Raw genomic sequence first — 25,077 nt, 5'->3', positions numbered from 1 at the left:
TTTGATAAATCAAGCACACGCTCCTGGAGTTCAGGTTCTACGTTTAAATACTTAAAACATATGTATGTGATGCATTGGCATACATATTCATTCTTGTCCAGGAACTCATTAATATATGCTAATGTTCAATGGTCATACGACCGCCTGCTTCCTCCCCTTTATTTCTCCTTCAGCTTCATCACAGTGACTTTTGGCCGACCTTAAGCTGTTTATCCCCATTTGGCAAATTTCCATTGCTTGTTGTGCCATAATAAGCAATTTTGTATCTTGGTGCACTATAACTCCAAACAGTTTGTGTGAAATTCAAGAAAAAGCCCTTGCACCTGGTGGATGCAAAGATAAAAGTACTCTATTATGAGTTCAGTGCTTCTGTTGAAGCTGGATCATTGAGAAAAAAAGGGCTATTCACATACCAAGCAAAGCCAAACTGGGAAGTTTTAGAACTAGCACTCATTGATGCCTTTTACCAAACTAATATATTCGTACTTAAATGAATTTATTGATTTCTATTGCTAAACCAACCTGTATCACCATATTCTCCTGAGTTTATGTAATTATGTTCAGGAATGATTGAATAGTACCATATGTTTAAGCAGATTGTAAAACACTTCAGAAATTTTTGTATTGTTTAATTTAAAATCTGTGTTGCAAACCATAGATTTCACAGGTGTGAAAACTAGGTGTTGTGTACAGAGGATAAAGCTTCATGCTTTGTCTCTGTTTTCTTGCAGTGATATATGCAGGACAAAAATCAGAAGAAATGATGCTGTGATACTGAACTGTGTGTGAAAGCTTTTTACATAATCCTTGCTGTCAGATCAGCAGACTTGATGTATTTCACTGATGTAAACCTTTTCAGTAATAGAAAGGTAGAATAATGTACTTGCTCTCTTGACTTTCCTCTCACATCTATTACATGATCATCCTGAGTTTTGTGGAAAGAATTTATCAAAGAATACTTTTTTTGTTTGTTTGTATTAAACCAGTTGGTAACTGTTCTAATATAATTATATTCATCCGGATTTTGAAATATTTTTGTCCTCAGCTGTTTCAGCAAGGATGGCCAAGCAGAAATTTAAATTAGTAGTTTTGTTTTGTTTCTAAAGTTATTTCATATTAGCAATATATTATCCAAGCTTTAGAATTCTGTGAAATATCTTTAATCTTTATAATCCTATCGTGTAATTGTATTAAATTTATTAGTCTGCTCTGAAAGGCTTTGTGACAAGCTCACCAATAAACTCCTGAACGTCTGTCAAGGCAAAAGATGCTACTAGCAAAGAAAGGATATAAATATTTTTAGATTTGATGCCGCTGTTCCACAGATAAGAAAGAGATAACAGCCCACTCCCTGTACTAAATCCAAGCAATTAAGTAATAAATTGACATCGTTGTTTGAGCTGGGCTCCGGTTCTGACAGGGTTTTCGGGAGATCTCAAAACAAATACAACAACTTAGGGGAAGCAGTCTTTTCCTAATTTGAAGTGGAATAATCAATAGTGAAGGGGTCTGCCAAAGGCCAGTTGGGTGTGACATTCTGAAAGACCAGAAGGAGCCACAGAGATAATTCCTTGTTGCTTGGCAGATGGGCAATTCTTGGAGAGTTGTAGCTGTATTATTTTTAGCAATTTAGTCAAAATTGTGGACATTTATTAGTGTGTTAGGTCCAAATCATAATCTTGTGTGATCAGCTGTCTTTCTCATGCTTAAGAATGCCTCTTGAAATAGGAAGGATATGAAAAAGCTTCACAGTGGAGCAGTGGACATCACCTCTACCTCTTAGAGCTACTTCACACTGTGCTGAAACCTGAGTTCCAGCTGTGGGGTTGGTCTTTCTGACAGTGGGGCTTGGGGCATCAGCTGGGACTTCGGCAGTGTGGTTGAGTGGATGGCCTGCAGATGGGTTAAAATGCGGTCTTGGGCGAAGCCTGCAGCTGCTTGCTCCCTCTGCTTCATCCCTATCAAAGCCTCAGACTTGAGAAAATGCATTGCTGCTGTGATTCAGGATCCAAGCAGAAGAGCATCACTAAATTTGACATTGTACTTAATATTTTCTGGTGAGGTATTTTATTGCCGCCTTTTTTAGTAGGAAGCAAATGGGAATTAAAACAGTCTCTGTTGAGTTTTTGCAATCATCCAAGAATATGTTGGCTGAAGAAAATTCAAATATGAGAACGAAATAATGTAGATCTTTGCTTTACTCTCTGTGAAGTAGAAGATAAGCCTGGGGAAATACAGAACAGATGGTAATGTTTCCACAAATGAAAGCCATAAAGGAGAAGGGCCAATAAACTCTATAGTATGTACAGGACACGAGTATTTTTCCCTCCAGGCCAAGTAAGGCAGAGTTTTTAACATTAGAGTTAATGTTTCATTTTAGATTTCCTATATATAGTCAGGACAATTTGAAAAGGAAAAGTTACACTACAAGGAGAAATTATTCTGCAAGATTTAAATGAAAAACTGAGAGGTATTGTTTTTTTCCTCTCTAATCTTCTTCTACTTTTTTTTCATGAAAGGTGGCTATCATCCAGTGAAAATTGGCGATCTCTTCAATGGCAGATATCATGTTATTAGAAAGCTAGGATGGGGACACTTCTCTACAGTCTGGCTATGCTGGGATATGCAGTAAGTGAACTACTTATTTCCATGCACTTGATTTTGTTTGCAGTAGCCTTTATTTATTTATTTATTTATTTGGCACATGATAAACTTATGTAGATGTATGCAGTCTTTTTTGCAGGAAGGTGTCTGCATTAAAATTTTGCCCTTGGTTAAGGCTGTGATTTATAAAACTTTTCAGAAATGTGTAACTATTTTATTTGACAGATTAGCTTTGCTTATTGAATTTACATGTTGTCTTGAACATGTGAGAGTAAGATAATATTTTTATTTCTGTTGCATCTTTAATGAAAAAATATAATTACTGTGATACCTCTTAAATACATTAGCTTCAAGGAGATAAAATATTTAATAAGCCAGACAATTAACAAAATGTTGTTAGAAGTTGCTTTTCCATGTAGTTTCAGTTTTGTAGTATTCTAGCAGAATACATTAGGTAATGAAATATTGTATTTAAAATTTCCAAACCTTCAAAATGTCCCTTTTAGCTTAGAGTACTTGTTGAAAATGTTTTTGGTCTTGTTTTTTTCTAGGGGAAAAAGATTTGTTGCAATGAAAGTTGTAAAAAGTGCCCAGCATTACACAGAGACAGCCTTGGATGAAATAAAATTACTCAAATGTGTACGTATCACTCATGTAGTATAGTGTTCAATAACAACCATAACAGTAAGAACAAATAAAATTAAAAAATGTAGTGGGATATATTGTTTAAACTTTTTTTTCCTAACTAGCTTATTTGTTATGTTACTGTGACTTCTAAAGCTCCAAAATATTAACTTCAGGTGGAAAGCAAATTACTTAGTGTTTTCATGTCAGTTGTTCCCTAAAATGTCTGTGTTTACACTCTTGGTTTAGGTCCGTGAAAGCGACCCTAATGATCCCAACAAAGATATGGTTGTACAACTAATCGATGACTTCAAAATTTCTGGAATGAATGGAATACGTATCCTTTTGAAAACATTGCATCTTCATCAATAGTGATCTGTGGAGATAAGAAAGCTCTTCGTTCTGGCTATTTTTAGGTAGTCTTAATTTAAAACAGTAGTGCAGAAACATCAACGTAAGTGTAGATGGAAGGAATGGTACAATATGTAATATGCTCACTGGAGTGAAATAGCTTAGTTTTTTTAAATACAGTGCAAAATAAAAATTAACAAAAGACATTAATCCTGTCACAGTCTATTAGAACTACAAAGGATAAGGTTGTTTAGAAACAGCAGTTTTACTGAAAAGATTAGTAATAGGTGAGGCTTACAGTATGCATGTTCTGCTCTAGACTAGTAAGGAGAAAGAAAGTGTTAGTGTCATGAAGAAGGTTGTTTCTGTTTTTTTCTGTGAAGTGTGAGGGTGTGGAAAAACTTTTCTTATGTTTTTTTTTTTTTTTTTTGGCCACATGATCTTGTTTGTTTTTTGGCCAAGATTTTAAAGATTTTTATTCTAATGCTATGAGAGAGAGAAAGGGGGATGGAGAAGGAGGTGCAAGATGTGACAGAGCATTGTTCTCAGGGAAAAGTTGGGGCCTATGAATGTATTTTTATACTTGAACTAAAGTGAGTTATCCTTGCTAATTGTATTAGGTATTTTAGCGGCTTATTATGTTACTATTCTTTCATTGACACCTACAACTGGTATTTATTTGTATACTTGTTGTGTCTTGGAGATCTAATAAATGTCCTCATTGTTCATACTGCTCAACCAAGAGAGTTCCTGCTCTATTGAGCTCAAGATTTTGGTGATATGCCATCAGTCTTCAGAAGATTAGGTTAAGATATCCTCACCATCTCTGGTCCTCCAGGAGAGGAATCTAGGAGATGACTGCCAGTGAATTTGAAAGCATCCTCCCAGGAAGAAATGTTTGGTTTTTGTTCCACACATCTGTCTATTGACATTAGTTATGAAGCCTTAAGAGTTTGTAATAAGTGAGAAGGGAGAGTATGGGGACATGTATTCTCATTTGCGGAGTAGGATCCTAACTGTTTTCTCTCATTTTATTTGGTGCCTGGCTGCTGCATTGGTTAGCTATCATGCTAGAAAGCTCTTCAATGCCAGTGAAGCCAGTGTAATCTGCTTTTTTTGTAGGTTTTATTATCAAATTACCATTAATTAAAATAAACTATACAATTGCAGTCATTTCAACTTGTTTATAAATGATTTATGGCCAAGGAACTTGTTAATACAATGGGGCAAAGAACCCTAATTGGGATTTCTCAGTGTTGTTGGACTACAAAAAATATCTTTGAGCTGAAATGCTCCTGAGAAGTGCTGTATAAATATTTCTATTGTCTGTGTTCACTAAAAAAAAATAATGTCATCAAAGCACGTCAGCTCTTAAGACAACTGTTCTGGTGAAAACTAATTGAAGTTATTTTTAGAAATCAGAGATTTAACTTCTGTTTTCATTGTAAAACAGTAATATGAAGTGGGGAATAAGAAAATGTATTTATACCTATGTGTAGAAATAATTTTTATTGGTTTAATGGAGTCATTTCTTGGTAACATTCTTAAATTATTGGTGAGATACACATGTGTTAAAGGTAAAAGCCATTTCTGAAGATGATTATGAGGAATAAATTCTGTTACTAATAGTATTTTGAAAGCGTCTCCAGCTATAGCATTTATGTTGACAAAGCCAAAGGGAACTCTACTGGTGAAAAATAAGAACTCGGGTAACTTTGCATCAGCAGATTAAAATTGGACAACTGATACTGATTTATTCTATTTCAGTTTTACCTTCATGCTGAAAATTCTGGCAGTTCAGAAGTTGTTTTATATGGAAGGCAAATGTTTTAATTACTGGGAGAGAATGGTATAATAGTCACCAGTGCAAATATGATAGTGTGATAGCTTTTGTTATGAGTTGTCTCCTGAACAGAAATTCTGCATTGTGCAGAATTGTGCATTCTGAGTAGTGTGACTTATTTGATCAAAATTTGGCTCTGTTGGTTATTTGATTAAGTCCTTTTAGTCCTGGAGGTGAAAAAAATCTTTGGTGCAGATTCTTTTAGAAGGGAGCAGCTAACTATTTTTAACATCTTGCTGCTACTGGATTTCATTAATTTAAAAAAAAAAAAAAAAAAAAAAGGCTATTAATGCTATGTTAGTATTATTGGGATGAACAGGCTGGGAGACAGACAATATTTGTTTCCGGCGTCCCTTGGGAAAATCACTAAATATCTGTTCTTTGACTGTAAATTAAAACAACGTATGCATCACAGATGTTTGATTGTTGGTTTCGGAATGCCTTCAGAAGTCAAAGAAAGACAGGGGAGAGATGGGTGAATCCTTCAGGTGGCCAACACCACAAAATGTAATGAAAATTCCAAACGGGGAAGCTTGTAAAGAACGCTGTGGCACAGGGCTGTGAATATGCAGAGCCATTGGCCTGGGCTGTGTGTCTGGAAACAATCACCCTTCTCTTAGGAGCTGTAAGACGTGTTTATCAACGTGTGGATTTTGACAACGTATGCTATGCTACGCTAGACTGATAATTTTTGTTAGCTACTTGTACGTTTTAAAAATACTACAATTATATATATTTTAATCAGGAAATAACAATTTCTGAACGTGGGGCACTGTAATGTTTTCAGTAAGTGTAGATCATTAATTTTATTTACACTGGATGTTTATTAGAACCTTAATAAATGATTGAACATTTTTTAACCACAGGTTCTGATAATCACACAATGAAACAAGTGTTTGGATAGACAAGTGAGAAAGTAAAGAAGGAAATAATCATGTATTACAATAATTCTGTGATTCTGTAATTGTAATAAATTTATCTTCAAAGAATAAACAGCACTAATTAAATGCCGTAGGGCCTTAATGCTGCTTACACAAAAACATCTGAGATACATCCAGAAGTGCTCTGTGTTGGTACCAGAATTTTGTCCTTTGTTTTAACTAGTCTGTAAGCCTCATCAGATTTCTAAATAATCCTGTAGTATGTTTGTAGATAAATAGATAGTTGCATGTAAGATTTTAATCAAGAAATAACAGTTTTAAGTACTTAAAGCTGTCAGCTGATACATGTTACGTTTGTTCTCTCTTGTTTTCCCTATTCTGCTAAGTTTCCCTCTTTCAAACGTTCCCCAGACTTTGCTTCAAAGAACATTTCATAAGGGATGTGTGTACAGTGTGGGCTTTGGGTTTCTTTTTTCTGGAGGACTACTTGGACACACTCATATGTCAGGCACTTGATGTCGTGGGATGATCCCAGAGCTCACAAGGCTGGATTCCTAATAATTAGTGCACAGCTTTCCTCACTGTTTGTAGACACACTGGCTCACAGTTAACATTCTTCAGGTCATGACTATGAATCAGACAGCAGTCACATTTTAACATGTCTCTAGTAAACACTGAGTCTTCTGCATGTCTTTCTGTCATCCCACTTTCCTCCCCAGTACTGAGCATGCCTTGAGTTTATCAGAGTCCTCAAGGCTGCAATTTTTCTCAGGTAGATGTCATTCCTCCTGTAGCTCTCCCTCTCTTTGCTTGCCTCTCCCATTCTCCTTGCATCTCCTTTCTCTGTATCCTGTCCTTCCTTGCCTCTCAGCTTCACATAGCTTTATTCATATGGGTAGATGCTTGAGAAGAATGTAAATGGTAGACCCATAGACAAGGTATGCATCATTTTAACTCAAGACAGTGACACTAAGATCATCATTAAGATACTAGGTATTAAAACTTTGGTAAGTCAGGTAAGATTTCTCACCTAACAGTGTGTTTCCCTGTGAATGGTCTCTGAGATAGAGAGGATCTGATTTCCATCCACTGAGATTTTCCTGAAGTAACCATTAATTCATTCATTTTCTGTCATTATTCTGTGCAAAGTTATGGGATTGTGTAGTTAAGATTTTAACATTCTTTCCATGTTCCAGCAATGTTAAGGTTATTCTCAGAGCATGAATACCTGAAGATTAAGTTGGTGTAGTATATAATTTCTTGCTATTTACTATTACTTGGAATATTAGAATATTTTCTCAATAAGAAAATAGTCTACTCAGATGTATGAAACATAGAATTTCTAACTCAGGAGGTTTCTGAACCATAAATCACTGAAAGTGTCTACATCTTGCTCTCTTCCAATACACTTCACTGATTATCTGCTATTGGAAAGATCCTGAATCAAATTAAACTTTCTGGCATTGTTGTTTTTGCATATTTGTTTTTCTTTTGTTCCTGAGTTCTTTGGTGATTGCCATTATTCTTTGCAGTTAAAACTGTATGAAGTAAGAGATCCATTGTCTTACTATTTCAGTCTTTATTTTCAAGTGTTTCTCAATTGAACCTAATCAGAAAGATGTTTAGAATAGTTCTTTTTCTAAAACACTACAGCTGTAGTCTGCTGTTGTTAAAATCTTCTATTCTGTCTTTTAAAATTTATTAGAAATTAGAGATGATAGGACAAATCAGTACTTCGAACTATTTCAAAGAAAACAAAAATCTATTACTTATTTAGCAATTTAATTACTCACCCTAACACTGTTTTACCTTTGGGAAGAAAGGACAAGAATTGCACCATTAAAATGTTTTATTTTAAATTGGTCTATTTGGGCATGGTTCTTTTTTCCTGTTTATATATTATTGAAATGTAGTAACGGTGTTTTGATCAGTTGGAGTGAACTGTGATTACATGATGGTGATTGCTTTAACCAACAGGCAAACGTTTGTGGTTCATGTTATTAACAAGTTTGTTTGGAAATTGTCCTTAATTAAGTCCCAGATGTTTGTATGGTCTTTGAAGTACTTGGACACCATCTCCTAAAATGGATAATCAAGTCCAATTATCAAGGCCTTCCCATCCGTTGTGTTAAAAGTATAATTCGACAGGTAAGATTTGCTAATGTTTTAATTAACTTTTTCCACCATTGTTAACATTTTGAAGGTTAGAATGGTGACATTTCAGATTAATTCTTATTAATTATTGATAAGATAATTTTATTGGTAACCCCAGGGAGCTGGGGGTTTGTAGGAATCTCTTATTGGGTAGCCTGCATTTCTGCATATTGTATTATTTTTATCAAGATATCCCACTGATAAGGGAGTTTTCAGTACTGTTTTGGTGAATAAAAAGCTGAAACAATGGGTCTTATCCATAGATTTTTTGTATTCAATTGCAGTTTTGGTCGACAAAACCATCAGCATGATATGCTTCTTAATAAGCTTATCTGTCTCTGAAAAAAACCTGATTCTAAAGGAAAAAACTGTTATTTGAAAATTATTATTTACCTATTTTTAAGTTCTTGTCGAGTCAGAGACCTAACCAGATGAAGCCAGGACAACTTATAGGGAAATGTTCTTTCAAAATATGTTCTCTTGCTGTATTGTGGAAACCAAATTGCTGAGAGCTAAAGAGAGGTATTGTCTCAACATAAAAAAAATCATGAAAAAAATCTGTGATTTTGTATACACTATTAATCCATGTGCAGTTAATACTTAGCCAATACATAAATATTTTCAGATTGCCATTTAAATAATTTGTATTGTCTTTCAGCAACATTACTCCTGTTGTATTAATAACCTGTCTATTGAAATAGTTATTTCTTCAAAATCTTTATTGTATGCCATCTGATGAATCTCAGCCTATCAGCTTTTTGATCGGAATTAACTGATTGCTCTGATGCAGCTGTTAGTAAGTAGTTGAAATTGTAGGTCCAGTAATTTCTATGCAGCCAGGTGGCTCACATACCCAAAATAAGTAGCTGATCTGATGCAGTGCTCCAGCTGAACAGAGCTGTCTGCTGTGGAACGGGAATGTGTCTGTTTGTATTAGTACATGTCTATAAATATCCGTGGTTTCCCGTAAGCATTGTCATTTTTTTGTTTGGAATGTTTTCACTATGGTTGCACCATTGTCCTGGAGGCTGGCCAAAGTATGGGAATTTACAGTGTACTTTCTTTATACACTGCCTTTAGCAACAAACCAGTTTTTGGAACTCCCTGCTATGATTTACGTACATTACAATGGCTGTTTGCAGAATCAGAGTGTAAACCAGACCACTGGATGGATCCAAGCTAAAAACAATCTCTTTTTGGAAGGAAGCTGGGAACTTCTGAACACAGCTTCACATGGCTTTGCCTGTAACCTTGCAAAGGAGAATTTGAAGTGTGGCCTTCAGGGATGGTAACCAAAACCCAGTGAGAAGTGGGGTTAGCAAGGAGCTGCCTTAGGAATGGAATTATATGGGAAGCACGATGGAGAGGTTTTGAAGGACATGTTCTCCTTCCAGATGCAATCAGAAAACCAGTGCCATGCATATTCTAAAAGCTTATTTATAAAACTTGAATATGAAACAGTTCAGTTATTGCAGTGGTGCTCAGTAAAATAAACCGTTTTGTTTCAAAAAGTATTATAGCTGAATGGTATAATGAAAAAGAATTTTTTATATTACGATTGGGAATTTTTTCCCCACTTTCTTAGTATTTTTGAGCATTGTGGTGAAATTAAGGGTTGGTTTAAAATGCAGCTGAGAGCTGAGTTTCTTAATAAGAATCTCATACTCATTTCAATTTTAAGCAGTACTTCTTCCCTTGGGGCAGAGTTATATGAAATGTCATGCAAGAGATGCCCCTGTAGAATTGAAAAAAGGGCTGGTTGCCACAGTTTCTTTTGTGTAGTGAAGGTAGAAGTTAGAAGTGTGCATTTACTTAATTCTTGAGTTCTAAAATATATAGCATCAGTCTATTTTGAAAGCATCATGTACTGAAACTGTATTTATTAAAACTAGCATTGTGTATTGGAGCAATGAAAATTTTCACTTTTGCTTTTCACCTGTGGTAGAGCAAGTAGTCTGTTTAATGTGTCAGTATGATGTAGCTCCCGGAATGCAAAAGAAAGAAAAAAAAAAAAGGGATTCTTAATTAGTTACTGCAAACGATGGTTGTATTTCTTGATATGAAACTAACCGTGTGACTTTTACAAGGGAGAAAATACAATTTTGTAATTTGCATTTGCAATAACAGGACCTGTTCTAATTTTTCAGAGTTGCAATACATTGTGCACATAATTTTTTTTTTTCAGTGGAGAAATAAATAAAAAGGAGAATTGTTTTCCCTATTGTCCATCATCTCAGACTATGATGCAAAAAAAGTACATGCAGCATGCATTTTATTACTAGTATAGTGGTATAGTATTTTTAGGATAAAGCAGTCTGATCTACATTTTACGGTTGCTAAGAGCATCATTTCTCATTATGAAATCCTAGTGGTCCTTGTGGTAAATCAGAGAATCATAGAAGGGCCTGCGTTGAAAAGGACCTCAAAGATCACCTAGCTTAAATCCCCCTGCCATGGGCAGGGTCACCAGCCTCTAGACCAGGCTGCCCAGAGCCCAGTCGTGGGACTGCTGGTAATTTTAGATAAAATAGTCTATTATCTGTTTTTCTAAAAAATAATACTCAGTCAAAATGAAAGATAAAACTGTCCCCCTAAAATTGTTACTTGAACAGGGGAAAAGCCATCTTGCTAAAGTGGGTAACAGTAATCTAGTTTCTTATTAATGCCGTCTCTGCACATCACAGTGGAACAGTACTTCTTCTGAATGTTTTTGCCTTTCTGTGTGCTGAATTTTTTATCTTGGCTTCAGTTTACACATATTTGATTGTTGTTGTCATCTCTAGTGACGGAAGGAAGAGGTTATTGAGCTCAATCTTTGTGTTGCTATTGCTAAGGGGATCTTTTCTAGATTTTCCAGCCGCTCACTGGTAGCCAGTCTTCCTTTCGCATTTCTCAATTTGTGATACACTCTATGTTATTTTGATTGACTTGGCACGTACTCAAGCGTATGTTGAATTTGCAAGAAGAATCCAGATTATAAAGAACACAGCAGTTTTTAGATGCACAATTCACACTGATTTTGAGCCTTACTCAAGTGAGCTTTTACATGCTCATGATAGAAGGCTTTTCAGAAGGTTGCTGTTTGAGGCTAGCTCCAGCACAGGAGAAGGCAAAGCAAAGCACTTGAGATATTTCTAGGATGCATTAGCCTGAGTGTAAACATCAAACACATGCAACTACTATTCTCTTATCTGAGCTCCCAGGCATGCAGGATGAACATGCCAGTCTGGTACTAGCTCAGTACTGAGTGGTGGGCTGATGTCTTTGTATTCTGTTACTACTATTTAGAACCAACATGCTTTGTTTTTAAGGCTCACCTTTGCCAGTTATGTTTTCAGGGATCATCAGAGCACGGATGTTAGCCCTGTGCTAGTTTACTTATAAAATACCTAGAATGGCACAGTGTTCCTGTAGTTGAAGCTCAGGAGTCTGGAGGTCTATTTCCTGCTGCAGAACATTCTATAAAAACTGAAATAAGTCTTTTAAGTGGGGTCACCTAGGTTTCGGTTTCTTTGTTTTTCTTGCTGATGTATTTTTTACAGTATTTATGAAGCTTACTATAGCAATAGTTTGGTTTTTACCCCCTTTCGTTACCCTGTACTAATTAATTGGGGTAATTGACATTCCACAGTTTATACCTAAGTCTCACCTAACATACTTCTAAAACCACTTCTAAAACATACTTCTAAAAACTGTTGTATTTCTGTGCTAGTCAGAATCAGAGAAAGCTTTGTCATTATGTTTTTACTTTAGTCCCAGAAGACATTTTCAAGAATTTGGATATGCAAGTTTTGTTTGAGCTTGCAAAATTCAGTCTGCAAAGAATATGAAGGACTAGAGGAAAAATACAGGTAACAAATACAGGTAGACAGTTCCGTATGAGATATCTTGGTCATGTTAAAAGCTGAATTACTGTTGCAGTTGTAAGGAAAATTACAGTTAGGATTTCATCCACTGTTCCCCTTATTGCCTTCTTTTCCAAAGGAGAATCTGTCAAGTTTTTTTACACATGTGCAGATCAGCTGAAGAATGGTTGGGAATTGGAAGTCTGAGATCAGGTTGCTGTCATTAAAACAGTTCAGCCTGCCAGTGTCTAACTTGTCAATGTCTCTAGAACTGAGTTTATGAGCTGAGTATATTAGGTCACGTATGGACTGTAGGCAATAGGTTGAACTTCTTTTTCTATGCTAACAAACACATTTAGCTTGTTCTGGCTAACAGGAAACAAAAATAAAATTCATTTTTCAATTAGGTTCTTCAAGGTCTGGATTATCTACACAGCAAGTGCAAGATCATTCATACGGATATTAAGCCAGAAAACATTCTGATGTGTGTGGACGATGCCTACGTTCGTAGAATGGCTGCTGAAGCTACTGAATGGCAGAAAGCTGGAGCTCCTCCTCCTTCTGGCTCAGCAGGTATGACAGTATGTTTAAATGCAATGTAGTAAATTTGTGTCTGTAAATTAATGCTAACAATGCTTTTTTTAATGCATATGAACATTTTAAATAATCGCACTAAAAGAAAAGTATGTCCACTGAACTCTTGTTCATACTCTGGAGAGCTAAAAAGGAATGTTTTCTTCTCAGTTTTTCATGTTCAGGTTTTTGGAATGCCTGATTTATTGGAACACAGTCCCACCCTGCAAGCTGCAATGACTTGCATCTTTAATACTGGCAGTAATTAGTAGTCACATCTAACTTTTGTGTCTGGTTCTATTACAGTATCATCAGTGTTCTTTTGAAATGATCTGTCTTTTCGCCAGTTGTAACTTATTCTCAAGATGTAGTGACAAGTCTTGCAGTCCATAGCTTTTCATTCTTGAAAACAGCATTTATTGTACTTGAATGAATACACAATAAGCCCTTCTTCCCAGCACTGCACGTGAAATACTTTGTTAAGCTTGCCAAGATCTTAGATGGGAGGAACTGCACACTATATGTTTAGCTAGGAGGAACCAAAGTGAAGGAGCTCACAGCTATCAGTGAAGACACGCAGAAGGAAATATGGCTTTTTGAAAGATTTTTTGTGCACGGTCACTGTTTTATTTTGTAGTCCAACACATCAGCTACAGGCAGTGGAGAAACAAAGCATTTAAAACTTTTGTAATGTTACCAGAAAAAATATATATGGATTAAAATTATAGAGATATAGTACAAATACCTACTATATCAGCCGTTGTAGCCTAAATCATAAATATTTCCATGGTGGCACTTTATTTCCAGACTCTTTGCATTTTCTTTTCAACATCATTTTTTGGACTCAGTCTATGAATATGATTTTTTTTTGTTGAGCTAACAATGATTGTGCTGTTTTACAATATTATTTATGTTGACATGCAAAATCTTATAAATTGTTAGTATATTGTGTTAAATTTTACATAATGGGGAATCATATAGCTAAAGGCTGTATGTTGCCTGTGTGGGAAGCAGACTTAACATTGCTTCCTGACATTAAAATAAACGTTAAGGAATATATTGATGGAATTCTTATCACTCTTTGTTCGTGGCAGTTTGCAATTGAATACATGGCATTCCACACAGGAATTGAAGATGTGTTTTTGTTACAGCATTTTAAGAATAGGTTCTGCATAATTGCATTTTTTTAGAGGTGATGATAGTCAGATTTAAGAACCTTTGAGACAGCACTGCCCTTTCAGGGACACAAATGCAGTTTTCTGCACCTGTGGTGGTGGTGATGGTGTTTCTATGGGTGACATATTGTTGTTGTTACTGTTCTGTGCATTTGCACAGTGACTTGGTGACTTGTGTAATTGCAGCAAGCCAATCATTGATGGTATCTCTCTGGGACGTGTGTAGGAAAGGGTGCATGCTGGAGGAGCTTTCCCTGTGCTGTAGTGTTTTTTGCCATCCGCACTTCTTCATGCCTGCAGTCCTATCAGAGTACTCTGCTTCTGAAGGAAGGAAGTGTGAATATTTGACTTTCCTGTTCAGTCCAACACAACAGTCATCTGTGTGGATACTGCCTGAACTATTTAAAATCTGTTTGCGTCTGATCAGTCAGCTGACTGCGTGCATTTCATCTGTGACTTCTCTGAAGTCAGCTAATGGTTTCTGTCTACTCACGACTGTTTTGGAGTCCCCTATCTGACTTTGATCAACTCTCCACTAGCCACAACAGAGAGAACAGAAATTAATGATAAATCCTTCTAATTCCAGACAGTCTAATGGAGACACTGTAAATCCAGGCAGGAGGCATTTGTAAGGAGTTAAAATGCTGGCAGAAAATAAGATTTTAAATCATTTTAAATATAATTTGTAGAGTTATTCTTATAAAAATGTGTATTGAAAATTTTTTTTTTTCTTTGCAGTGAGTACAGCTCCACAGCAAAAGCCTGTAAGTATTGTTATGTAATTCAGATCAACTATCTTACTTCCTGTGTTTCTGGAGGTATTAGTAATTATTAGACTGTTAGTAGTATTAATACTTTTTTAAAGCTTCCTTTGAATGACACTTTTATGTTTCAGAGAACATTTTTCTTTTAATGTCTTTGGCCTGGCCAGTTTTAAACACAATATTTCTCTGATGGAAATTCTCTTAGAAATGCTATAGCTATATAAAAGAAAGCTAAGCATTGCCATTGTAATCCCTCACAGAATAATCCATTCAGCTTATATCCTGACAGGAATGCATGCATGCACCAACTATCATGCATTGCAGACAGCTGCAGAAGTTCAGTGCCTTAATCAGCAAGGTCTGAAAAGGTAGTTTTTTTCATGAGGTCTTAAGTGTCTTTTTGCCATGTGCTAGTAGAAGAACCTCTGATAGCAGAGCTGTTTAGTAGTTGAACCTACTAAGGCTGAACCTACTTTCTGCATTCAGAATCTGTATATAATTTAAATCAGAGTACAACATGCATGGAAGTTAGAATTAATTGTCTGGTTTTGACTGTCATGTAACTTGTTTTGAAGATGATGGCATTTATGGACAAACCTTTGAGAAAAGAATACTTCTTGTTGTTCATTGCACTTCATTTTTGAATTGTATGAGGATATCTTATTGCGATATCTGTACAATGAATGAAAATTGGATTAAGCTAATTTACCTACTAGTAAAATTAGAAGTCAGAATTCAATTAAAATATAATAAATTGTTTCAGCCTTAGCAAGAATCTGTTGTTTTTTTTTTTTCCTTTGTTGTTAGACCCGGACTTTTTAATCCTTATGTTATATAAAATGCAAAATGTTTAATGATCACCATCTGTTCTTTGTGAATCATATGTTTTGGACCAGAAATAATAAAACTGCTTTCTTTTCACAGGGAAATAACTGAACAGCAAAGGACTTATTTCAAATTCTTTAGTATTTTCAGTCTTCCTGGATTTCTTATGTAATTTTTCTCAGCATATTTTTGTTGAGCATTACCTGTGTTGTACAGAGAGAGAAATGGTGTATAGTTTATGCGTAAATAAATAGATATGATAGCAGAACATCTTCCACATACAATAGTATCATCTGCTGACCTAGATTAAAATTATTGTTCTAGTTTAGGTTATAGGAATTTTACAGTGTCATCTCAGTTGTATTTTGTCCTTGTGTCTAATACACAGCAATGCAAAAGTATATACAACCATCTAAGATTTTATAGTTTTATTTGATACGCATAACCCTAGGTTGTACTTCATTTGAAGTAAAATAGAATCAGCAGTCTATTTACTTATTAATTACTAACCAGTACTTTCAAATAAAAAGGAGCCATACTGCATGCTTTTGGTGTAAGATGCTTTGAGGAGAATTGTTCAGGGTTTTGTTTGGTTTGTTTTTATTACTATTTCAGGTTGGGAAAATATCCAAAAACAAAAAGAAAAAACTGAAGAAAAAACAGAAGAGGCAAGCAGAGCTGTTAGAAAAACGCCTGCAGGAAATAGAAGAACTAGAGCGAGAAGCTGAAAGGAAAAAAATAGAAGAAAATGTAACCTCAGCTGTACCATCAAATGAACAAGAAGATGAGTACCACCCAGAGGTGAAACTAAAAACAGCTGATCTCGAAGATGTCGTAGATGAAGAAGCTGGAAATGATGATGGTTAGTGTCATCTGCTTTTATTGACCTCGAACCTACTGTTTCAGAAGGGAAAATAATTGCAGCTTATTCACAACATTTTATGTTAAAATTCTTTTTTAAGTTAAGTGGTTTGGAGCATAGTTGTTAAGGTCCAACTCCTTTCTTGTTTCTGTTGCTTTCTTATAAACTATTTCAGTTTTGATAGAAATGTTATACATTTCTGTGTGTGTGTGTGTGAGTTTTTTTGTTCTACTTAAGCTATAAATATTCCTGTCTCTATGGTGAATCCCTGTTTGACGTTGATTGATTTAAAGATTTGTAGTACTTTCAAAAGCATTTGTAGATTTCATGCATTCTTGTCTTGCATTGTTTCCTCAGTTACAGTATCTTGAACCACTTCCCATTGCTATTTTTTTTTTCCAACAGCCCTACTAGTCCCCTTTCTTGCCTTAACTTAGATTTTAAAGTCTCTGAATGTTCCTTCTGTGCTGTGTTGGAAGTCAAGTACTTACTGAAGAATTAATTTGTGAATGTTTGGTTTCGAGATGCTATGTTGATGTATAACGTTGCTCGTTAAAATTTTTCAGGTGAAGCAGAAGATCAGGATGAAAAAGAAGATACAGAGAAAGAAAACACTGAAAAAGATGATGATGTTGAGCAGGAACTTGTCAGCAACGACCCTACAGACCCTAAGTGGATAGAATCACCTAAAACAAATGGCCATATTGTGAATGGCCCATTTCTATTGGAACAACAGATTGAAGATGAAGATGACGAAGAGGAAGAATGTCCAAATCCAGAAGAATATAATCTTGATGAGCCAAATGCAAAAAGTGATTACTCTTATAGCAGCTCTTATGAACAGTTTAATGGTGAATTGCCAAATGGACGTCATAAAATTCCTGAGTCGCAGTTCTCTGAATTTTCAGCTTCAGTGTTCTCTGGGGCTCTAGAGTCTGTAGCTTGTGGTTCTGCTGTTTCTGAAGGATCAACTGTAACAGAAAGAGAGGAAAGCAGCCCATCTCATGACAGGAGCAGAACGGTTTCAGCTTCAAGCACTGGGGATTTGCCAAAAAGTAAGTATTACTCTTGCTGGCATGTGCCATCCACGCCTGAAGTCTCTCAGAGTTGTAGGTGATGTCTTACTGTAGAATGAGTGCTGGAATTAAACCTTATGTATGTTTTATCTTTGTTCAGTGACATTTATATGCAAATGCCATGTTTTTTTTTCACTTGAAAATTCAGTACCAAGTCTATTGAGTAGGCTGTCACATTTTTCAGTAGCATGAAAGTATCTTTCAGTAATAGCGGAGGACTCCATTGCACCGTTTCCTTTACTTTGAGCAGTAGAACTAGAATTCTGTGATGTTGCCTTTGCTTCACTTTCAGCTGAAGTTTTAAATATTTTAACTTTCTGAGTTAGTGCCAAACCTGCTTATGTTCTGGCCTGCTCCCTGCTTGACTCTGAAGGGTGCCCACTGTAAAAATGGTGCCCACGTGCCAGCCTCTGAAGACTGTTCCTCTGCAGGGTGCAGATTTTTCCCAAATCCTTGCTTTCCTAGGCGCTGCCCAGACTTGGGCATAAAATAGGATATGAGGTCAGACTAGTCATAGTAGGACTGGGTCGCAGCTGCAACCCACTACTGAGAACCATTTTTTTCATTGCTCACTGATTTAATCTTCTTGGCTTTGCCTGCAATGAACATTTTACTCATTGACAATTACATCATCTAAATGCACAATCTCAGTCATGGTTATTTAAAATTTACTGTTTTATCTTTGAAGAGTTATGGAAAAAAGCAAAGCTGATGTCTACAAACGAAGAGGAGACTTTTCAGTTATTTTGATCCCAAAACTTTCTGGTTAACTTTGACCTCCTCTAACCAAGTTTCAAGGAAAAGCAAATGTGTTTGTTTTTAACGACTTTACGAAATGTAAGATAAAGAATTGTTTGAATTGATGTTGCTGGGCATTGATTACATTAAAAAAATAAAAGGAGAGAGGATCAAGCGAGTAGAACAGAAAGACAGAGATTATGTTAAGAAACAATTGTAATAGTGTCCTTAAAGTCAGTTAAAGCGTACTTTAAGTAAATTGGATTCCTATTCATACATTCCAGTGTAAGAGTTTGATCAATGCAACTTGGAACACAAAACAAAAGCAACCTTGTTCTGTTAAAATAAATCTACCATCTTAAATTTTAAGAGGAAAGCAAAACTGTGATTTTTTTCTGCTTTAGAACTTGTTCTAAAGTATATTAAATAAGTTACTGTTGTAAAATACTTGCATTAACAGGTCATCTACACAGGAAAGACAGAAAGAAGGTAATATATGAAAGTACACTTTATTCACATAGACTGAAGGCCAGAGGTGTTGTGAGATTGTTTAACCTGGCTTCCTTTTAACATCAGGATTGTTGCCATTGAATTAAATAGCTCTCCTAGGTTTTATTTATAGTGTCATTGGCTAAAAGATAAATACATGAATTTCAGCTTCAATAGGGAAAATATTGAAAGACTAAGTCTGTAAGTGAACAGAAGAAAGTGAGATGGTTCAAGAGAAAATCAGAGAGCCTGTGTGAACGTTGTCTTGGATGAAGCTACTGGATTTAAACAGAGCTGTATTGAAAAATACAGTAGAGTGTATTTCCTCATTTTTAGAACTTTGAAGACTGTTTCACACAGTTTATTATAGAATCTATATAAGGTAATTGCAAATAGACGAGAAATATGCAATAAAATACAATTGAGTAGAGTGGAATTTCTGCAAAATGTCAAGATTCAAGCTAATAAGTTTTCCAGTCCATCTTCTTATATTCTGTTCTCCCTTAAACAATGGCTCCTTAATGCTTCGTAGCCTTTTAGAATCATATATCCATAGAATATCCTGAGCTGGAAGGGTCCTACAGGGATCATCGAGTCCAGCTCCTGGCTCCACACAGCACTGCCCAAAATTCAAACCCTATGTCTGAGAGCGGTGCCCAAACACTCCTTGAACTCCAACAGCTCAGCGCAGTGCCCACTGCCCTGGGCAGCCTATTCAGTGCCCACCGCCCTCTGGTGCAGACCTTTCCCTAACCCCTTTTCCCGCCCCTCCCCTGACACAGCTCCATGCCGTTCCCTCGGGGCCTGTCGCTGTCACACAGAGCAGAGCTCAGCGCTGCCCCTCCGCTCCCTGTGAGGAGCTGCAGCCGCCGTCAGGCCTCCCCTCAGCTCCTCTGCTCTGGGCTGAGCAAACACAGGGACCTCAGCCGCTCCTCACACCTTGCCCTCAGACCCTTCCCCATCTTCATATCCCTCCTATGGATGCTGTCTGATAGCTTTATGTCCCTCTGATGTTGTGGCACCCACACTGCACCCAGTGCAGGAGGTGAAGCTGCAGGGCACAAAGCAGAGCAGGACAAGCTCTCCCCTCACCTGCTGGCAGTGCTGGCCTGCTGCACCACAGGGTATCATCGGCTTTTTGGGCTGCCATGGCGCACTGCTGGCTCATGCTCAACTTGCCATTAGCCAGAACCCCCTCTTCCATTTCACTGCTGGCAGTCTATAGACAGAAAGCCTCTCCTGCTGTTCCTGGGGTGATGTGTAAAATCCTAATGCTTCCAAAGGGTAAAGCTGGTATTGCCATCAAGAGAGCAGCTTATCTCCACAGCTGGAGAAACAAACCTACTTCATTCCCCCTTGATGTTACCTCATCAGGAGCAATATACAATCCTTGTGTGCAAATAAAGTAAAAGGACCATAAATTCAGCCATAGCTCACCTCTTCCTCAGAAGGAGAAAAAGCTTAATGTTGTTCATCTGAATGGCTCCAATCATGGGTTTAAACAATAATGAGACAAATTAAGCTACATTAGAATGAAGAAAGGTATGACAGTTGCAGGCCATTCAATATTTCAAGTGGTGCTACTTTTTCCATTGTGTCTTTAGTGCTCTTTTCATGTATGGATGCAGATTTCGTTTGCTTGTCTTCATGTATCATTGCTATACATTCTTATGTAATATGGTCTCACGAGTGTACAGGCTGATCTGCATTCAGTGGATGAGCAACGACTTTTTGTCAAGTTTTTACCTTTATTTAATTCTTTGTCAAGTGTATACTGTGTGACCAAACGCTCCTAGGGACAGATTTATTAATTTCATCATGACTTTCCTCCTCATTCTAGTGTTTGAATGTTTACTAAGTATATTGTCATGGTGTGACTGTGAGAAGAGGAGGTGTTATTTCTCAGTTTTACAAAACTAGGACATTTAGAAGTGAAAATTAGAAATGCTCACTAAGTTTGCCCTCAGGTTGAGTACCATAGGATGCTTTTTAAGAGTACTTGCTAAGAAGTACAGCTTTTTTGACTTCACAGTTAGTTGTGAGTTCTCAGTATTTATCAAAATCAAAATCCGAGGAGTCTCATTCATCTCTCAGAAAATATAAGGCATGAACTCACTGAGTTCATGAGAAAAACACAAGGACGTAGGCACTTGCCTGTTAACCTTTGTCTGTTCCCTGTGTTAATGGGAGGTTGCAAAATCCTTTCTAATGTTATTTTCAGATGTCTTACTAATGAGGCCTTTTTTTCCCTCTTCATTCTCCTGCTTTATTTACTGCAGTCCTTCACTTTCAACAAGATGTATGGGAAGGATTTATTTTAGCAATAGCAAGGCTACTGAACTGACTCTTGTTATTTTATGAATAAAGCATGTGTTTAAAAAAAAATTTGACCGTGCTATGCTTCATGGTCTTAAGGGAAGACTTTAAGTAGTTCCTGTCTTTTCAGGGCTGGAATGCAACCTTACTACTCTCTCTCAGTGTATTTTACTTTCATGCTGTTTTGGTGCTTTTTTTAAACTTGAGTCTTGTGCTCAATTACAGCTCTTTTAGAGGACTGTTTTGTTGAGGTCACTGCCTGTTATATCTTCTGCCATTTAGTGTTTTCTTTTCTTCCCTGGTAAGTTCTGCCATTTTCTTTTCCAGATGGCCATTATTTAGTGATTGCCCATTTGCACTTGCTGTCCCAGTAGTTCAAGATTCCTAACTCATATCACTAGACTTCTTCTCTTTTTCCTCCTTGTCTCATGTGTAATGTATTTTCTTCTTCTAATATACTTATGTAAGTTTAACTGATCATTATATCCCCATTGGATTCCCAGATGCCTTTCAGATCTGATATCTCTTTCATGTCTCACCATCAGTTCTGGTTGAGTTTTTGTAGCTTTGAGATGAAGAAAGTGATGGTTCCTCTGCTTTGTCTTACTTGTGATATTTGGTTCTTTCTTCCACATTTAAGACAACCTGCTTTCTCTCCCACACATATTAGGAGTCAGCAGGTGGTATGTAAAAATACCAAAAAAAAAGAAGCAGGAGTCCTCAAGCATTGAATCTCCAGTGTCTCAGGAGAATATAAAGATTGCTGGATTAATTGGATCGTAGTTTTGCAATTTTACTTTGAATCATGTTCAGTGCAAATAGATCCTTCAGAGAACTTTGATTCAACGTTGAATTATCTGTGAAATGGTAACAGTCTCCCATGCTCTGAAATCAGCCATGTTTTGATCATTCCTTTTCCAGCGGGGCAGATCTAAAAACAACAACAACAACAACAAAAAACAGCAGCCAAACTTCATGTACCTTAACCAAGAATGGAAGTGATGGATTCATTTTCTCAACCAAACTGTTCAAAGAATTTCTTTCATGTGGAGTTTGAGTTTTAACATTTTTTGTCATAGAAACATGTTTTATTTTTTACGTAGCCACTCTGCCACATATTCTAATAATAGGTATATGGCAGTTAGTTAAAAATGCGCTTGGTATTTGTGAGGATGTTTAGAAATCAAGGTAAGAAATCCTGTTTATGTTGCATTAATTTCTCCTAATGTTCAACAAAGTCACTTATGGAGAATGAGTAGTATGTTCTGAATACTCTTCTGCTTTTTGTTTTGTTAGCAAAAACTCGTGCTGCTGACTTACTGGTGAATCCACTGGACCCAAGAAATGCAGATAAAATTAGAGTTAAAATTGCTGACCTAGGAAATGCCTGCTGGGTGGTAAGTGTAACTACATCAATTCAACTCTCTAGTCTTCACTATTTAGAACAGGCCTTTTTATTGCTCATTTTCGTCATTAATGTGATTCTTTCTGTTTTAGCATAAGCACTTCACAGAAGACATCCAGACAAGACAATATAGATCCATAGAGGTTTTAATAGGAGCAGGTTACAGTACACCTGCTGATATCTGGAGTACAGCATGTATGGTAAGAACTATACAGTATGTATACAATATGTATTTTTCAAGAAAAAAATCCTAATAGTCATTTTCTGAGGGAAGGAATCTGATGAGGATGGTTCTGATATTTTGACACAAATGTAATACTATAAATTATATACTATCAGATAGCATCTGATCATTGATCTCTTTTATTTCGGTATTTTAAGCACCTTAAAACAGGAAGTATTTTGGAGAAACATTCTAGTTTTCATTTCAGGCATTTTAAACTTGCAGTTAAAAATATGTAAGCTTGAAAGGGAAGACGGGTATATTTTAAATGTCAAAATCTAATTGAAATAATATGACTCCATATTTTGTTCCAGTCTTAGACTATGCAATCCTGCGCTGTTTCCTTTTTCTTGCATAAAGTAGTGAAAACCTGAAATACTTTAAATTTTGCCAACTTCAGTGAAAGCATTCATCAGGTTAGGTTTGCAGATCACAGCTTTAGACTCTAATCTTGAAGGAAGGAATTTATTCTATTAGAAAAATATGTGGTAATGTTCTGTTCAATGTGTTTTAACACGGTAAAACTGATGTGTTTTTTAAAAGCTTCAGAGTGTAGGAAGAATGAAAGCCTAATTGTTGCACCTTCTGAAACATTGATTCTGTTTGCAGTCTCACTTTCAGGACAAGTAAGCTGTATGCATTTTCTCATTAAAGATAGATTTGGAAATACATTTAGAAGTACCTTTGTCTATTTAAAAAGTGAAAACTTATTCAAGTCATTATATTTTACAAATACATGTCTGAAAAGAGTAAGTGTGTGATGAGGAGAACACTTAAATACTAGACACAGTTTGCCGGCGTGGGTGATGAGAAGAATTGCTGAACTCAGAGAGGAGGAGGACTGAAAGGAACATAAAATCCTGCAGATATTATAAGCTCAGCAAGCCATGTGTTGGAAGTAACTAACTATAAGTAAATCTGCAAGTATGTATTCTCTGGAGTTCAGTACTAGTTTTTGTTTTAGTAGATGGAAAAGAACATCCATTTCTAAATTTATTCTTCCGTTTTGAGGCAAAATGTAGAATTTTGCTGTTGCATAGAAAATCTTCCGCAATTTTGATCCTGAATTCTTTATTTATTCTTCCCATAATTAACTGTAAGATTGCTATAGAAACTTTTCATTGCTTATATCTGATATTTTGCTAAATTCTATTCTACTTTATACCTTGTTACAGTATTGAATAATCTGTATTACTGTGTAGTCCTAAAGGTTGTACTGGTTCAGCCTACATCTGCTAATTGATACTTGGTGGGAGTTATAGAATACTTTCTTGTTCCTTTTAAATAGAGAAAATGCCTTTTGAAGGGTGGGATATGTGACACAATGTATGAGTTCTTATATTGCAAGTTCTTTTACCTGAATTTAAGTATTTGTAGCAACCAGATGGGTTTGGAAAACACTGTATGGTATAAGGGGAGATGAAGAACGTGCAAGGAAATATTGGGCTCATCCTTCCCCTTCCACTTGCATTCATTTTCATGTTACATAAGCTCTATTGCTTTCTTCATGCAAATCCTTTTTAAGCTCAAGAAAACAAACCCAAAACCTAAAGAATCTCTCCCACTGATGGTGTCTTAATTCAGATTCATAATTATTTTTGAAATTTCATTATTTTCATGGGAAAAAAATAATTCTGCTTTTTTTATGTATGTAAGTTTTAAATATAGTAAAGCATCTGAGAAAGAAATAATGGAGTTCTCTTTACTCTTTGGCCACAGACATTGTATTTTTGCCCTTAAAAACAGTAGAAATACTGAAATCTTACAGCACTGACATACAACTGTTGAATGCAGTTGTCTTCACTGTACAAGTGCAGTCATGTAAAAGATAGAGATCACCTCAAAAATTCATAGTTTAAAAACTCCTCAGGATCTGCTTTCGTTCCTGTGTGGTTAGGAAATGGGTCACGGCAGTGTAAGTGCTCATCCCGTAGCAGAGGGAACACTGCTCTGAGATAGATATTAACTGTGCAGACCTTAATAGTCTTTCTGCAGAGGATTTTTGACAGATTAACAGCTAGAGGAACATGACTGGTGTGGAAATGCAAACTCTTGATTAACTTATCTAGACCATTTTTGGAAGTTGTGATTTGATTCTCTCCCCAAAGCATCCAAGAACTGAGGTTCTGAAGCACTGTGATGCCATGACAGTCTCACTTGCTTCCTCAGGTTTGGATTCTTTGTTGTACTTATGTGTGATTCAGAAAACATCCTTCTAGGTTACTTTGCTCATTTCCATATTTATGTCAATTTATCCTGTAGTGTTTACACCTATGTTTTCAAAGGGGACTGTCTGCTGAAGCTGGAGGCATTGTTTATTTTGCTCTGA

General features: G+C 36.2%; 1 protein-coding gene across 4 annotated transcripts in view; it reads left to right on the top strand.

Annotated features, from left to right (window-relative positions):
* Window positions 1-2,494: 2,494 nt before the first annotated feature.
* Window positions 2,495-25,077, top strand: part of SRPK2 (SRSF protein kinase 2) — a 36,836-nt gene continuing 14,253 nt past the window's right edge. For all 4 annotated transcript variants that reach the window (XM_085216970.1, XM_085216979.1, XM_085216961.1 and 1 more), the window contains exons 1-10: window positions 2,495-2,628; window positions 3,156-3,243; window positions 3,478-3,565; window positions 8,345-8,451; window positions 12,710-12,875; window positions 14,789-14,814; window positions 16,255-16,501; window positions 17,068-17,556; window positions 22,417-22,517; window positions 22,618-22,725. In XM_085216970.1, the coding sequence (XP_085073096.1) occupies window positions 2,513-2,628; window positions 3,156-3,243; window positions 3,478-3,565; window positions 8,345-8,451; window positions 12,710-12,875; window positions 14,789-14,814; window positions 16,255-16,501; window positions 17,068-17,556; window positions 22,417-22,517; window positions 22,618-22,725 (1,536 nt within the window). In that variant the 5' untranslated portion in view covers window positions 2,495-2,512. The remainder of the gene's footprint in view (window positions 2,629-3,155; window positions 3,244-3,477; window positions 3,566-8,344; window positions 8,452-12,709; window positions 12,876-14,788; window positions 14,815-16,254; window positions 16,502-17,067; window positions 17,557-22,416; window positions 22,518-22,617; window positions 22,726-25,077) is intronic.

Source organism: Meleagris gallopavo, chromosome 1, assembly GCF_905368555.1.
Source record: "Meleagris gallopavo chromosome 1, MGAL_WU_HG_1.1, whole genome shotgun sequence".
Taxonomy (NCBI): Eukaryota; Metazoa; Chordata; class Aves; order Galliformes; family Phasianidae; genus Meleagris; species Meleagris gallopavo.
The sequence above is the reverse complement of the archived record's forward strand: the minus strand, read 5'-3'. Positions and strand labels throughout refer to the sequence as shown.